Consider the following 15,499-nt stretch of genomic DNA (forward strand, 5'->3'; position numbering starts at 1 on the left):
ACAAAATGTTGCTTCCTTTGTGAATCTTTGTATATACTAAGTGCATCTTTACCTGGCAGGGGAGAGACCATGATCATGAAGGTGGTTCTCCCAGGACGAGGCTAGCCCATTGCACTTCGGGTGTGCTGACGCCTGCGATGTCCCCAAATGCAGGATACTCAACTGCAAAATTTGTGGTGGTGGGGGACTGTGTTCGCGCTCTCCCCTGATTTACTAATCAAACAACAGACTTCGTATCTTTCGTTTTGTAGTCTCATTTCCTTTCAGCAACGTTTTCCAAAAGAAATATAAAAAGACTTTTGCATTTTAAGGTAAAGCCATAATGGAGGGTGATTTGGAAGTTTGATATGGTGTGTTATCATTCATATTAGATTGGAGCCATCATATGCATGCCCATAGGTTCTTGAAGGCAGCAGGACAGGTAGATAAGGTGCTTAAGGGGGAAGTGGTGGTGTAGTGGTATTGTCACTGGACTGGTAATCCAGAGACCCAGGGCAGTGTGTCTCTGGGGACCTTCGAATCCCACCACGGCAGATGGTGGAATTTGAGTTCAGTAAAAAAAAATTCTGAAATTAGAAGTCTAATGAAGAGCATAGCACCATTGCTGATTGTCAGAAAAACCTATCTGGTTCACTGATGCCCTTTATGGAAGGAAATCTGCCGTCCTTACCTGCATGTGACTCCAGACCCACAACAATGTGGTTGACTCTTGAATGCCTAGCAAGCCACTCGGTTCAAGGGCAATTAGGGATTGGCCTAGCCAACGACGCCCACATCCCATGAACGAATTTTTTTTAAAAGAAGGCATACGGGATACTTCCCTTTATTAGTCGAGGCATTGAATCCATGAGCAGGGAGGTTATGATGGAGCTGTATAAAGCGCTAGTTAGGCCACATCTGGAGTACTGTGTGTAGTTCTGGTCACCACACTATAGGAAGGATGTGATTGCACTGGAGAGGGTACAGAGGAGATGCACCAGGATGTTGCCTGGGCTGGAGCGTTTCAGCTATGAAGAGAGACTGGATAGGCTGGGCTTGTTTTCCTTAGAGCAGAGAAGGCTGAGGGGGGACCTGATTGAGTTGTACAAAATTATGAGGGGCATAGATAGGGTAGATAGGAAGAAACTTTTCCCCTTAGTGGAGGGGTCAATAACCATGAGGCATAGATTTAAGGTTAGGAACAGGAGGCTTAGAGTTGACTTAAGGAAACTTTTTTTCACCCGGTAGGGGGGCCATCTGGAACTCACTGCCTGTAGTAAGGGTGGTAGAAGTGGGAAGCCTCAGAACATTTAAGAAGTATTTAGATGAACACTTGAAACGCCATAGCATACAAGGCTACAGGCCAGGTGCTGGAAAATGGGATTAGAAACGATGGGGGCTTGATGACTGGCGCAGACACGATGGGCCGAAGGGCCTCTTTCCATGCTGTAAAACTCTGACTATGACTGTTTGCTATGCATTCTATAGTATATGGAAGATAAGTTAGTGAACTGACCTTGTATTCTATAATACTTAGACATTTTGTTCTCTTGACGATTACCAAAAAAAGGTCTAAAATTTTGTGATTGGTAATTTACATTTCAGCATCAAATTCTTTGCATCTGTTTTGAATAATTGGCCTAGTAATTACCATGCTGTGAAGTTGTTATTTTGAGTTGCTCCATTTCTTCGTGCTGGTGATCTGTCAAACAAAAACACAGAACAGCGCAAAACGTAAAAAATTGGAATCACACTATGCCACTCAACAAAAGTTCAGCAGCCTTCGAAAAGTTATTCATTCTTGGCTCAAAGCTTTTGTTATGGATTACTAGCAAACTGAAATTTGGTTTTTTGTGATGTCTAAAGTGTTGCTTTTTCTCCCTCTTGCTTTTTTGCTACCAATTTTCTTCCTTGCCCCCCACTACAGACATTGACTCCTTAGTGTGGTAAACTCTATGGGTGCTGGACATTTTGGTATCTCACTCAAGTAATCATTGTCAGTAAGTGGGCCTTAACAGAGTTAACAAACTGCCGAGATCAACATAACCAAGCCTGCTCTTGTTATAACTTAAGATCAGCATTTACTGCAAATGTCGTTGGATTGGGATCAGGACTTCTTCTCTGCCTTAACCCAGATTCTGATGCCAAGTGTGGTGCTCATTATTGCTGCCCTGGCTGACAGCTAACTCAGCGGACTAGGAGTTGAACCTGAGACCTTCCTAGTCGCTGCCTAAACCTGTTGAGCCACCATTTAATGAAGAGTCAACATGTGTACTGTCAGTTGTGAAGTATTGTTGCAATTATTGGCATTTGTTTAAGTCACCCTTTTAATCTGTTAAATAAAATTTATTGCAGGATTTAAAAATGCTTTCAATGCTCTCTGTCTCCCAATAATACACACTCCTTCTGCTTTGTCTGTTTACTTTCAAAAGTCTGCTCAGACCTATCACTTTGACCTCTCATTTGGCTACCTACACATTTTCTCAGTTCAGTTTCTGCTCATTGTCTCAATTCCTCTCTCCACTTGTGAAGTGCTTTGGGATATTTTGATGTGTTTGAAATGCTATGTAACTGTCAAAAGTATTACATATTATTTAAATGAGTTACTGAGGGAGGTTAAGCAACTTGACAATCTTTTTAATTTTACAGAAATTGTGCTGAAGAATGGATGTAGTTAATGCTCCACTGCCGTCAAGCAGCACGATGCAAACATCTAATTTTGCTCATGTAATCTTTCAAAATGTGGCAAAAAGTTACCTCCCTCATGCTCCTCTTGAGTGCCATTACACACTGACTCCATATATTAAGCCACATCAAAAGGACTGGGTTGGCATCTTTAAGGTAAGTTTCTAACACTGCCTGTTGTACTTCTTGTGATGTTGCATTTATCATATTACAGTGGCATTACTGACCTACTCTTTCTTTAAGGAGTTGCGAGAACTCATGCTTAATTGATTCAACTATATATTTGTTAAATGTAACTAGTTGATCTCCTGTGATGTTGCACTCAATCAAAATAAAGCATAAATTTTGAGGTCAGGTTGGTTTATGGGTGATAATTGAACTGAGGGGGAGAGGAAAAGAATGGTGTGGAGGGTAGGGGAGGGGATGTAGAAGATGGATGCTGGGGTTGAGTGGGTAGCTCCAAAAGGCAAGATGGAATTCCCTCCCCTTTCCTCTTGCCTCTCCCACGCTCCTCCATTCCTCCCCTCTCTTTTCTACCCCCTTGTCTTTCCACCACTTCTCCCTTTCTGTCAACAGATGTATGGAATTTAGTTCAGAAATTTATTTAGGTCAAAGAGTGGGGAGTATGATTATGAAATTCTGGCAAGAGGAATCTAGTGGAGGAGGAAGAATGAAAATGCTCTTGTCATGGGGTAAGTGGGAGGTTCTGCTGAACTTCACAGTGGTGAAGAATCCTTTCAGCAAGAGGTGACAGAATTTTACTTGAATGTTGGTGGGGTTGCTGTTCAGCAGAAGAGATCGTCCCAATTGTTGCTCAGTGGGCAGGTTGTATCGGCAGGTGTTTTTTATATTAACCTGGCTCAAGATTCCACTTGGTGATGTGGGGTTGATGGTCTGCAGAGGTCTGGGCCGGGACTTTCCAGTCCTGCCCGCTGCAGGACTCATTGCGAGAGGTAGATAGAAAATTTGACGGACCAGCGAAAGGTCCATTGACTTCGGGCAGGAATTTCCAGTCCAGCCATAGTATCCGAAATGGGTAATTCTGGGTGGGTCTGATGGTTTATTTTCATTAAAAGAATCCTTGAAACTAGAAGGTTTACACACAACTGCATATGAATCATGCCAAAGAAACTTAAACTTGGATCTGTTGCTGGTTTGTGCTTTCCATTTTGGGGAAAGTAAGTAGGCGACTAGTGCATCTGATTTTTATATATTTTTTTTGATATGGCCTTAACAATTTTTGTGGAGTTTAATGTCGTAGGGATGTATGGGCCGCTGTCCACATAGCTCCATCTATTGGCTTGTTGGACTGTAAGGGTATAAATATTTTGTCCAATTAGATAGAAATTCATATGAGAAAAGAGAGAGAGAATTTAAACGCAGAGTGGATGATGGGATTTAGCATTATCAAAAACTATTCCCTGTTTTGATTGTAGGGAGGGAGAGGGCAGCAGCCTATTGGGTATTGAATGGGATAATCCCAGCACAGTCGGTCACATAAAGTGGCCCTTACGTTACCACCTACAGATCCTTCAGAATATTTCAGCCACTCATTTTCATATATTAAATATTTTAAAAAGATGTGTGAAACGCTAATGCAGTTTTTGGCTATTTCTTAAAAATTGGAAATAATAACTCTCTAAACTGTAGGAGATATTTTAGGAGTCCTAAAAGACATTCATTGTTTATTCTTTTGGTATTTGAGAACAACTTATCCCAAGTAAACAAACTGCATTGAGAAATCAGTGAATATGATTTTTCATTGGTAAACATAAAACAGCAGCTTTGAGTAATGTTTTTTAACTAGAATCCTGTAACAGTTGAAAATGGCTTCCTCATTCTTTGTTATTTAGTCCTTTATAACTTTTTATTTTCAGATTTTTTTAACAATACAGAGATGTGTAACCACGAGGATTATAAATTTTGGAACAAAAAAATGTAGAAAGTCAAATATGCAGAAGGAACTGCTAGGCTCATTATGCACACATTTGGTAAAATGAGACCTAATAAAGCTAATCAATGTACATGACTGCATATAAAACATGTTGGTATTTGGTCAAACAGTGTGTGCAGAATAATGGTGAAATGCATGACAGGTAGGCAAACTAAGAGATTACATACTCAAACAGTGACCTTCAATGGAGAAGCAATTAATACCCAACACATTGGATGTACACATCAATAAAGGAGTCCGGTTCCCCTTGAATTCACCTTAACTGGGGAAGAATGAAGGTGATTTGTTTGATGGTAAAATATGGATTCATGCAAACTGCATTGGAATAGGTCATCTCATACCACATAGCAAGGATGTACTTCATCCCTTTTTAGGGAAAAAAGGCCAATTAATCCCTCTATATCCAGATCCAACATGTTATCAGTATGGTTAATTCAATCATATTGTTTGATTGTTTGAGCCAGTTCTGTTTATGACTAGAGATTCGTGATGCTTTAAACATGTACCGGACCTAACATTTTATTATACAGGTTAGTTCATGCCTTCCATTTCATTTTTGTTCTTTTGCGATCTGATTGGACTGGAAGCTGACATGGACCAGTTGGTCTTTGTTGAAGCCAGTGCTGATAGCTTATGTCAAATATCTGCATTTTCTCAGTTCCTCCTCCAGTTACTCTTTGCAAGATAAATTAATAGAGGGGAAAAATAACTGATCAAGCGGTCAGAAGGTAATACAGTAGATGTCAGATTCTTATTCTTTTAGCAGTAGCTGCTCCACAGAAATTTTACTCAATGATTTTTATTCCTAGTCAGAACCTGCATTGTAGCAAAAAAAAAATCTAAAATTCCACAGCTAGTTCCTGGTCTTCAACTCTGCTTGCTGTCTGATCGCAGCTGCTTGGCAAGGCCCTGACCTAATCAGCTTCACTTTCTCTGCTCTGCCTAATTATTCCTTTATTTTCCCCTCTTGGAATGAGATCTGGCCTTAAGCAACTGAATACCCTTGCCCCTTTCTCTGACTAAGTCAAGAAAAGAAAATCTTGGAGTTTTTTCACCCCTTTTCCTATTTTTCTGAAGGTTCTCGCTCATGCTAGAGTATATTTCCACCATTGCTGGCCAGTACCACATACAAGTCACTGTTCCTGGTTTGATTTATGACACTTGCCAGTGATTGTTGGGGGGCAGTTCAACTGGTGGTGATTGGGACGGGGCCAGAAAAGCTAAGCCCCGTCACCATCTCCCAGGTCTAGGCCCGCTTCTAGGATGAGTTATTCGATAGCAATCAGATAGAGGAATTCTGTCATCGTCTTCCCCTTCTCTACCCTGGACAATCAAGGTAATTTTAATGGCCTTGCTGTTTAAATGACAGAGATAGCTGAGTATCATGTGAGCCGACAACTTTTTCATAGGAATTTCAGCATGGAAATGGGCCATTAAACTCAAGCTAAGACCCAACACGGTACATTGTGCATTTATACATTAGGGTGTTGGTGGAGCTGATATCTGTATACAGTATACCACATTCCCACAAATGATAATTGGAGCACTAAAAACCAAGGAGTGGTCACCATATGGTTATCAGTGACCAATAAGCCATTACTATATGAAACCTACTGAATCCCCACCCACACCTGGGTTTCCTGGATTTGACTCAAGATCCTGTCAATCAGGTTGGTCATATGATTAACTTCAGCAATGACATTGCTCAAAAATGACAAATTAAATGACCATGTATTCACTAATTGGCCGGTGAGGTCATTAAGACAACATAACCCGGTTGGAAAAGATGCATTTTTTAAATTCATTCATGGGATGTGGGCTTCGCTGGCTGGGCCAGCATTTATTGCCCATCCCATGTTGCCCTTGAGAAGGTGGTGGTGAGTTGCCTTCTTGAATGGCCGCAGCCCACGTGGTGTAGGTAGACCCACAGTACTGTTAGGAAGGGAGTTCAGGATTTAGACCCAGCAACAGTGAAGGAATGGCGAGTGACTTGGAGGGGAACTTCCAGGTGGTGGTGTTCCCATCTACCTGCTGGCCTTATCCTTCTAGATGGTAGTGGCCATGGGTTTGGAAGATGTTGTTGAAGGAGCCTTGGTGAATTCCTGCAGTGCATCTTGTTGATGGTACACACTGCTGCTACTATGCGTTGGTGGTGGAGGGAGTGAATGTTTGTGGATGTGGTGCCAATCCAGCGGGCTGCTTTGTCCTGGACAGTGTCAAGCTTCTTGAGTGTTGTGGGAGTTGCATTCATCTAGGCAAGTGGGGAGTATTCCATCACACTCCTGACTTGTGCCTTGTGGACAGGCTTTGGGGAGTCAGGAGGTGAGTTATTCATCGCAGGATTCCCAGCCTCTGACCTGCTGTTGTAGCCACAGTATTTATATGGCTAGCCCAGTTCAGTTTCTGGTCAATGGTAACCCCCAGGATGTTGATAGTGGGGGATTCAGTGATGGTAATGCCACTTAACATCAAGGGGCAATGGTTTGATTCTCTCTTTTTGGAGATGGTCATTGCCCGGCACTTGTGTGGCGTGAGTGTTACTTGCCACTTGTCAGTCCAGGTCTTGCTGCGTTTGGACATGGACTGCTTCAGTATTTGAGGAGTTGCAAATGATGCTGAACATTGTGCAATCATCAGTGAACATCCCCACTTCTGACATTATGGTGGTAGGAAGGTCATTGTTGAAGCAGCTGAAGATGGTTGGGCCGAGGACACTACCCTGAGGAACTCCTGCAGTGATGTTCTGGAACTGAGATGACTGACTTCCAACAACCACAACCATCTTACCACCTTCCTTTGTGCTAGGTATGACTCTAACCAGTGGAGAGTTTTTCCCCCAATTCGCATTGACTCCAGTTTTGTTAGAGCTCCTTGATGCCATACTCAGTCAAATGCTGCCTTGATGTCAAGGGCATTCACTCTCACCTCACTTCGGAAGTTCAGCCCTTTTGTCCGTGTTTAAACCAAGACTGTAATGAGGTCAGGAGCTGAGTGGCCCTGGCAGAACCCAAACTGGGCGTCAGTAAGCAGGTTATTGCCAAGCAAGTGCCACTTGATAGCACTGTTGATGACCCCTTCCATTACTTTACTGATGAGCAAGAGTAGACTGGGGCGGTAATTGGCCGGGTTGGATTTGTTCTGCTTTTTGTGTACAGGACATAACTGGGCAATTTTCCACATAGCTGGGTAGATGCCTGTGTTGTAGCTGTACTGGAACAGCTTAGCTAGGGGCGCAGCAAGTTCTGGAGCACAAGTCTTCAGTACTGTTGCTGGAATTTGGTCAGGGCCCATAGCCTTTGCGCCCATAGCCTTTGCAGTACCCAGTGCCTTCACCGTTTCTTGATATCACGTGGAGTGAATCTAATTGGCTGAAGACTGGTATCTGTGACTCTGGGGACTTCCAGAGGAGGCAGAGATGGATCATTTACTCAGTACTTCTGGCTGAAGATTGTAGCAAATGCTTCAGCCTTATCTTTTGCACTAATGTGCTGGGCTCCTTCCTCATTGAGGGTGGGGATATTTGTGGAGCCTCCTCCTCCAGTGAGTTGTTTAATTGTCCATCACCACTCACGACTGGATGTAGCAGGGCTGCAAAGTTTAGATCTGATCCGTTGGGTGTGGGATCGCTTAGCTCTGTCTATCACTTGCTGCTTATGCTGTTTAGCATGCACGTAGTCCTGTGTTATAGCTTCACCAGGTTGACACCTCATTTTTAGGTATGCCTGGTGTTGCTCCTGGTATGACCTCCTGCACTCTTCATTGAACCAGGGTTGATCCACTGGCTTGATGGTAACGGTAAAGTGGGGGATATGCCGGGCCATGAGGTTACAGATTGTGTTCGAGTACAATTCTGCTGCTGCTGATGGCTCACAGCACCTCGTGGAGTTGCTAGATCTGTTCGAAATCTACCCCATTTAGCACGGTGGTAGTGCCACACAACAAGATGGAGGGTATCCTCACTGTGAAAGGGGGACTTCGTCTCCACAATGACTGTGCAGTGGTCACTCCTACCGATACTGTTATGGAAAGATGCATCTGCGGCAGGCAGGTTGGTGAGGATGAGGTCAAGTATGTTTTTCCCTCTTGTTGGTTCCCTCACCACCTGCTGCAGGCCCAGTCTAGCAGCTATGCCATTTAGGACTCAGCCAGTTTGGTCAGTAGTGGTGCTACTGAGCCACTCTTGGTGATGAACATTGAAGTCCCCCACCCAGAGTACATTCTATGCCCTTGCCACCCTCAGTGCTTCCTCCAAGTGGTGTTCAACATGGAGGAGCACTGATTCATCAGCTGAGGGAGGGCAGTACACAGTAATTAGCAGGAGGTTTCCTTGCCCATGTTTGACCTAACGTCATGGGGTCCGGAGTCGAAGTTGAGGATTCCCAGGGCAACTCCCTCCCGATTGTGTACAACTGTGTTGGGTCTGCCTTGCTGGTGGGATAGGACATAACCAGGGATGGTGATTGTGGAGTCTGGGACATTATCTGCATGGTACAATTCCGTGAGGATGAATATGTCAGGCTGTTACTTGACCAGTCTGTGAGACAGCTCTCCCAATTTTGGTACTAGCCCCCAGATGTTAGTAAAGAGGACTTTGCAGGGTCGACAGGGCTGCGATTGCTGTTGTTGTTTCCAGTGCCTCGGTCGATGCCGGGTGGCCTGTCCGGTTTCATTCCTTTTTTGTCATTTTGTAGTGGTTTGTTACAACTAAGTGGCTTGCTAGGCCATTTCAGAGGGCATTTAAGAGTCAACCACATTGCTGTGGGTCTGGAGTCACATGTAGGTCAGACCCGGTAAGGACGACAGGTTTACTTCCCTAAAGGACTTTAGTGACCCAGATGGATTTTTACAACAATCGACAATGGCTTCATGGTCATCATTAGACTTTTAATTCCAGATTTTTATTGAATTCAAATTCAATACGTATCTGCCGTGGTGGGATTTGAACCCGGATTAAGAATTTGGTGAAAGATTGCTAGCCTTGGATGTTAATCATTGGCCAGTTATTATTTATGATTTAATTTATTTATCATTCATTTGACCATTGTGAGAAATTAAGTATAAATTTTGATTAAGGCAAAAAATTGTGAACAAAAAAATTGGACTAAATTTGGACTCAATTTTTTCTATAAAAATATAGAAAAAAAGACAATTGCCAAGGTCCGAAGACAAGACTAAAAATAATTAATACTGCATTAAAGTTTGCTACTTTTGTTGCAGTGTTTATATACTTTATAAAAGTGCAATGTAGAGATGCATACTGTGAAACATACTATGCATAATATGAAACTAATTGTTTATCTTTAATGTGAGCATTTTATTATACATCATTAATATATTGGTTGGCAGCACTCTTACCAATGGATTAGAAGGTTATGGGTTGTTGCCCCCACTCGACTTGAATACGTATCTAGATTAACTCTCTGGTGTTACACTGAAAGACTGCTGGATTGAAGGAACTGGCTTTCTTAAGATCCTGTTCATATATTTAGGTACAAGTTAAATGATAATTGAGGGTCAGTAGGGCTAGCAGTCTGGAAGAATTAGATAACATAGCCCACTTCCTTAACTGATCTTTTCAGATCTGATGAGTTACTTGTACACAATTGGAGATGTAAATGCAATTGTGGATGGAGCAAGAGGATACTTGAAGTTTTGGCGCTTGTTTTCTTGTTTTGTGGGCAGTTGTGGGCAACAGAGCAGCATTTACAACTTGTTGCATTGAAGAATGGTGCAGGGAGAGATAAAATGTTGACCAGCTGGAATACAGTGTTTTACATTTTTATTGTTTGGACTGCTGTCTCAAGAGATTAAGGGAGCCTTTTGAGGTTGCAGTAGGGGTATGCAAGGAAGCAAGTTCCTACTCGTAATCTAATCTAATACACTTCTGGGCTGAAATTGCTACCTCAAACAAGAATTCAATGTTGCATTAACTATGCTTTAAGTTGAGAGGCATTTTAGATCTATTGTGAGCTTGGGGAACATCAACATGCTTTTCAAGAGAGGGCATACCATATTTGAACATAAGTAAATTGTTAAGCAAATTTTAAAAAGCTGAAGTTCTAGAAATATACTGTTAGTTAAGATCCTGTAGAGAAAAATGGCTGTGAAATGGAATTTTTGAGCCTTTAGTTGTGATCATGCAGATCCTATTCACAATGACAAGTTGGTTGATTTATGGAAGCATTCGGGAAATCATTTTTACCTGGATTAAATGGATATGGATTTGAGTTGAGATTAGCTTCACCATCATAGTAATAAATAAACATTTTTAAGTGAAATTTGATGTTTTGCTAAATGGATTTCACTTGTGAAAATCACTGCATCTGCCAAATATTTGGACTATAATGTGAGAAAATGTGAATTTGTCCACTTTGGCAGGAAGAATAGAAAAACAGTGTAGTATTTAAATGAGGAGAAATGCAGAACTCTGCGGCACAGAGGGATCTGGGTGTTCTGGTACGTGAATCACAAAAAACAGGTACAGCAAGTGATTAGAATCACAGAATCACGGTGCAGAAGAAGCCCTTCGGCCCATCGAGTCTGCACCGACACGTGAGAAACACTTGACCTACCTACCTAATCCCATTTACCAGCACTTGGCCCATAGCCTTGAATGTTATGACGTGCCAAGTGCTCATCCAGGTACTTTTTAAAGGATGTGAGGCAACCCGCCTCCACCACCCTTCCAGGCAGTGCATTCCAGACTATCATCAACCTCTGGGTAAAAAAAGGTTTTCCTCACATCCCCCCTAAACCTCCTGCCCCTCACCTTGAACTTATGCTCCCTTGTGACTGACCCTTCAACTATGGGGAACAGCTGCTCCCTATCCACCCTGTCCATGCCCCTCATAATCTTGTACACCTCGATCAGGTCGTCCCTCAGTCTTCTCTGCTCCAACGAAAACAACCCAAGTCTAGCCAATCTCTCTTCATAACTTAAATGTTTCATCCCAGACAACATCCTGGTGAATCTTCTCTGCACCTCCTCCAGTGCAATTACATCCTTCCTATAATGTGGTGACCAGAACTGCACACAAAACTCCAGCTGTGGCCTCACCAAGGTTCTATACAACTCCAACATGACCTCCCTACTTCTGTAATCTATGCCTCAATTGATAAAGGCAAGTGTCCCATCTGCCCTTTTCACCACCCCAGTAACATGCCCCTCCGCCTTCAGAGATCTATGGACACACACGCCAAGGTCCCTTTGTTCCTCAGAACTTCCTAGTGTCATGCTGTTCACTGAATACTCCGTTGTCAAATTACTCCTTCTAAAGTGTATCACCTCACACTTTTCAGGGTTAAATTCCAATTGCCCCTTATCTGCCCATTTGACCATCCCATCTATATCTTCCTGTAGCCCAAGACACTCAACCTCACTGTTAACCACCCGGCCAATCTTTGTGTCATCCGCAAACTTACTAGTCCTACCCCCCACTTAGTTATCTATGTCGTTTATATAAATGACAAATAATAGGGGACCGAGCACAGAGTACAGATCCCTGTGGTACGCCACTGGACACTGATTTCCAGTCACTAAAGCATCCTTCTGTCATCACCCTCTGCCTCCTACAACTAAGCCAATTTTGAATCCACCTTATCAAATTACCCTGTATCCCAAGTGCCTTTGCCTTCTTTATAAGTTTCCCATGTGGAACCTTGTCAAAGGTTTTGCTGAAATCCATATAAACTACATCAACTGCACTACCCTCATCTACACATCTGGTCACCACCTCAAAAAATTTAGTCAAATTTGTTCGGCATGACCTCCCTCTGACAAAGCAATGCTGACTATCCCTGATCAAACCTTGCCCTTCCAAGTGGAGATAGATACACTCCTTCAGAAATTTCTCCAATAGTTTCCCTACCACTGACGTGAGATTCGCTGGTCTGTAGTTCCCTGGCTTATCTCTACAACCCTTCTTAAATAGCGGAACCACATTAGCTGTTCTCCAGTCCTCTGGCACCTCCCCGGTGGCCAGAGAGGAATTAAAAATTCAGGCCAGAGTCCCTGCGATCTCCTCCCTTGCCTCCCTCAGCAGCCCGGGACACAAAGCTTCCGGACCTGGAGATTTGTACACTTTTAAGCCTGAAACACCTCCAATACCTTGTCGCTCCCTATATCAATTTGCTTAAGAACCTCGCAGTCTTTCTCCCTGAGTTCGATACCTTCATCCTCATTCTCTTGGGTGAAGACGGACGTGAAGTATTCATTCAACACTTTAACGATGTCCTCTGGCTCCACCCATAGATTGCCCTCTTGGTCCCTTATGGGCCCTACGCTTTCCCTGGTTATCCTCTTCCTATTGAAATACTTAGAGAATATCTTGGGATTTTCCCAACTTTTACCAGCCAGAGCTTTCTCATATCCCCTCTTTGCTCTCCTAATTGCTTTCTTACGCTCCACCCTGCACTGTCTGTACACATCTAATTCCTCTGCTGATTTGCTTCCCTTGTAACTGCTAAAAGCCTTTCTTTTCCTTCTCATCGTAACCTGAATATCTCTGGTCATCCATGGTTCTCTGGGCTTGTTACTCCTTCCTATCACCCTAGAGGGAACATGTTGAGCCTGTACCCTCCCCATTTCCTTTTTGAACACCTCCCACTGTTCCTCTGTAGATTTCCCCACAAGTAACTGTTCCCAGTCTACCTTGGCCAGATCCTGCCTTATTTTACTAAAATCCACTCTTCCCCCAATCCAAAACATTTTTTTGCAACTTGTCTATTTCTTTGTCCATAACATACTTAAACTGTACCATGTTGTGGTCGCTATCGCTAAAATGCTCGCCCACCACCACCTCAGCCACCTGTCCGGCTTCATTCCCCAGAATTAGGTCCAGCAATGCACTTTCCCTTTTTGGACCCTCTATATATTGACCTAAAAAACTCCCCTGTAGACATCTCAAGAAATCCAGTCCATCCAAGCCCTTAACACGATGTCTATCCCAATTAATGTTGGGAAAGTTAAAATCACCTAATATAATTACCCTATTGTTATTGTTTTTACACACCTCCACAAATTGTGCACCTCAATTTCCCGCTGACTATCTGGGGGTCTATCATAAATACCTAATAATGTGATAAAAGCAAAAAACTGCGGATGCTGGAAATCCAAAACAAAAATAAAAATACCTGGAAAAACTCAGCAAGTTTGACAGCATCTGTGGAGAGGAATACAGTTAACGTTTCGAGTCCGTATGACTCTTCAACAGAACTAAGGAAAAATAGAAGAGAGGTGAAATATAAGCTGGTTTAAGGGGGGGTGGGACAAGTAGAGCTGGATAGAGGGCCAGTGATAGGTGGAGATTGCCAAAAGATGTCATAGACAAAAGGACAAACAGGTGTTGATGGTGGTGATATTAGCTAAGAAATGTGCACATTTAATGTCACCACCGTCAACACTTAATAATATGGTTTCCCCTTTTTTATTCCTAAGCTCTACCCACAAAGCTTCATTCGATGCCCCCTCCAAGATGATATCTCTCCTTACTGCAGTAACTGACTCCTTAACTAATATTGTAACGCCGCCACCTCTTTTACCCCCCTTCCCGTCTAGCCTGAAGATTCTATATCCCGGAATGTTGAGCTGCCAATCCTGCCCTTCCCTCAACCACGTCTCAGTGATGGCTACTATATCACAATTCCAGGCATCTGGAATATTGGTGTTTATTGCAAGGTGAATGGAAAATGAAATTGGGATGTTTACATCAGCTGGTGAGACCACATCTGATACACTGTGTACATATTAGATCTCCTTTTTTGAAAAAAGATAATTGCATTAGAAGCAGTTCAGAAAAGGTTCACTTGACTGATTCCTGGGATGAGGGTGTTGTCTTTTCAGCAAAAGTTAAACAGGTTGGGCCTATATCCATTGGAGTTTAGAAGAATGGAAGGTGATCTCTTTGAAATGCATAAGATCCTGAGGGAACTTGACAGAGTGGATGCTGAGAGGATCTTTCTCCTTATGGGAGAGATTTGAACTAGGGGGCACAGTTTAAAAATTAAGAGGTGTCTCATTCAAGATGGAGATGAGAAGAAATTATTTTTCTCAGAGGGTTGTTAACCTGTGGAATTCTCTTCCCCAGAGGCAGTGGAACAGGGTCATTGAATGTATTTAAGGCTGAGTTAGTTAGATTTTTGATTGACAAGGGAGTCAAACGGCATGGGGGTAGACAAGCAAGTGAAGTTGAGGTCACAATCGGATCAGCCATGATCTTATCAAATGTCAGAGCAGGTTTGTGGGGCCAAATGGCTCCTAATTCATATATTTGTATGTGCAATCAGCTGCAAACATCCCCACTTATTTAAGTAGAATCACCTGCATGTGCTGGGAAATTTTATTGAAAAAATTGATCATACTGATTAACGTGATTTTGTTTGGTAAAATAATTGTGGTTGTATTGGTTATCAACTGTATTGCAAAGCTAATAGACCATCTTAAATTTCAAGATTTTGAAGCAAGTAAGATCTCAAACTTTTTTATTCCTTTTTTATCAGCCCCACATTTGTGAGGAGTTATGCTGTACCTTTGATCCAACAGAATGTATGTGTGGGTAAAATCTGGTGAGAACAGTGGGCTAGCAGTCATGAAAGCTCTAACTAATTCTTGCTCATTCTGGTTAGGAAGATGAGCTCATGGCAAGGCTGTGGCTCAAGGCTGACTGTTTCCACATAGTTTGGCCAGCTGCTGGCTGCTGTTGTTTTCTGTGGTTGTTACTTAGTGAGATTTTACAGTAGCTTCCAAGTACAGGTTGATTTATAGCATTATAATCTAGAAAAGAATTGCAAACCATAATAGTGATGTGTACTTTAAATCATTTAATGGAGTTCTGTTTCTGAAGGTACATGAGACATCTCTAGCGCCATCTTGTGGCCATCTTT

At 42.6% G+C, this 15,499-nt stretch overlaps 1 protein-coding gene and 1 non-coding gene across 3 annotated transcripts in view; both read left to right on the top strand.

Annotated features, from left to right (window-relative positions):
* Positions 1-15,499, top strand: part of tax1bp1b (Tax1 (human T-cell leukemia virus type I) binding protein 1b) — a 711,119-nt gene that overhangs the window by 575,772 nt on the left and 119,848 nt on the right. Inside the window, exon 2 of one of the 2 annotated variants that reach the window (XM_078539019.1) lies at positions 2,628-2,820. In XM_078539019.1, coding sequence (XP_078395145.1) covers positions 2,644-2,820 — 177 coding nt within the window. In that variant the 5' untranslated portion in view covers positions 2,628-2,643. The remainder of the gene's footprint in view (positions 1-2,627; positions 2,821-15,499) is intronic. The other variant, XM_078539018.1, reaches the window with a different exon arrangement.
* Positions 45-208, top strand: LOC144679231 (U1 spliceosomal RNA). The gene has a single exon (XR_013576269.1). It is a non-coding gene; the product is annotated as a U1 spliceosomal RNA (small nuclear RNA).

This window comes from Cetorhinus maximus, chromosome 3 (genome assembly GCF_964194155.1).
Source record: "Cetorhinus maximus chromosome 3, sCetMax3.hap1.1, whole genome shotgun sequence".
NCBI classification, from domain to species: Eukaryota; Metazoa; Chordata; class Chondrichthyes; order Lamniformes; family Cetorhinidae; genus Cetorhinus; species Cetorhinus maximus.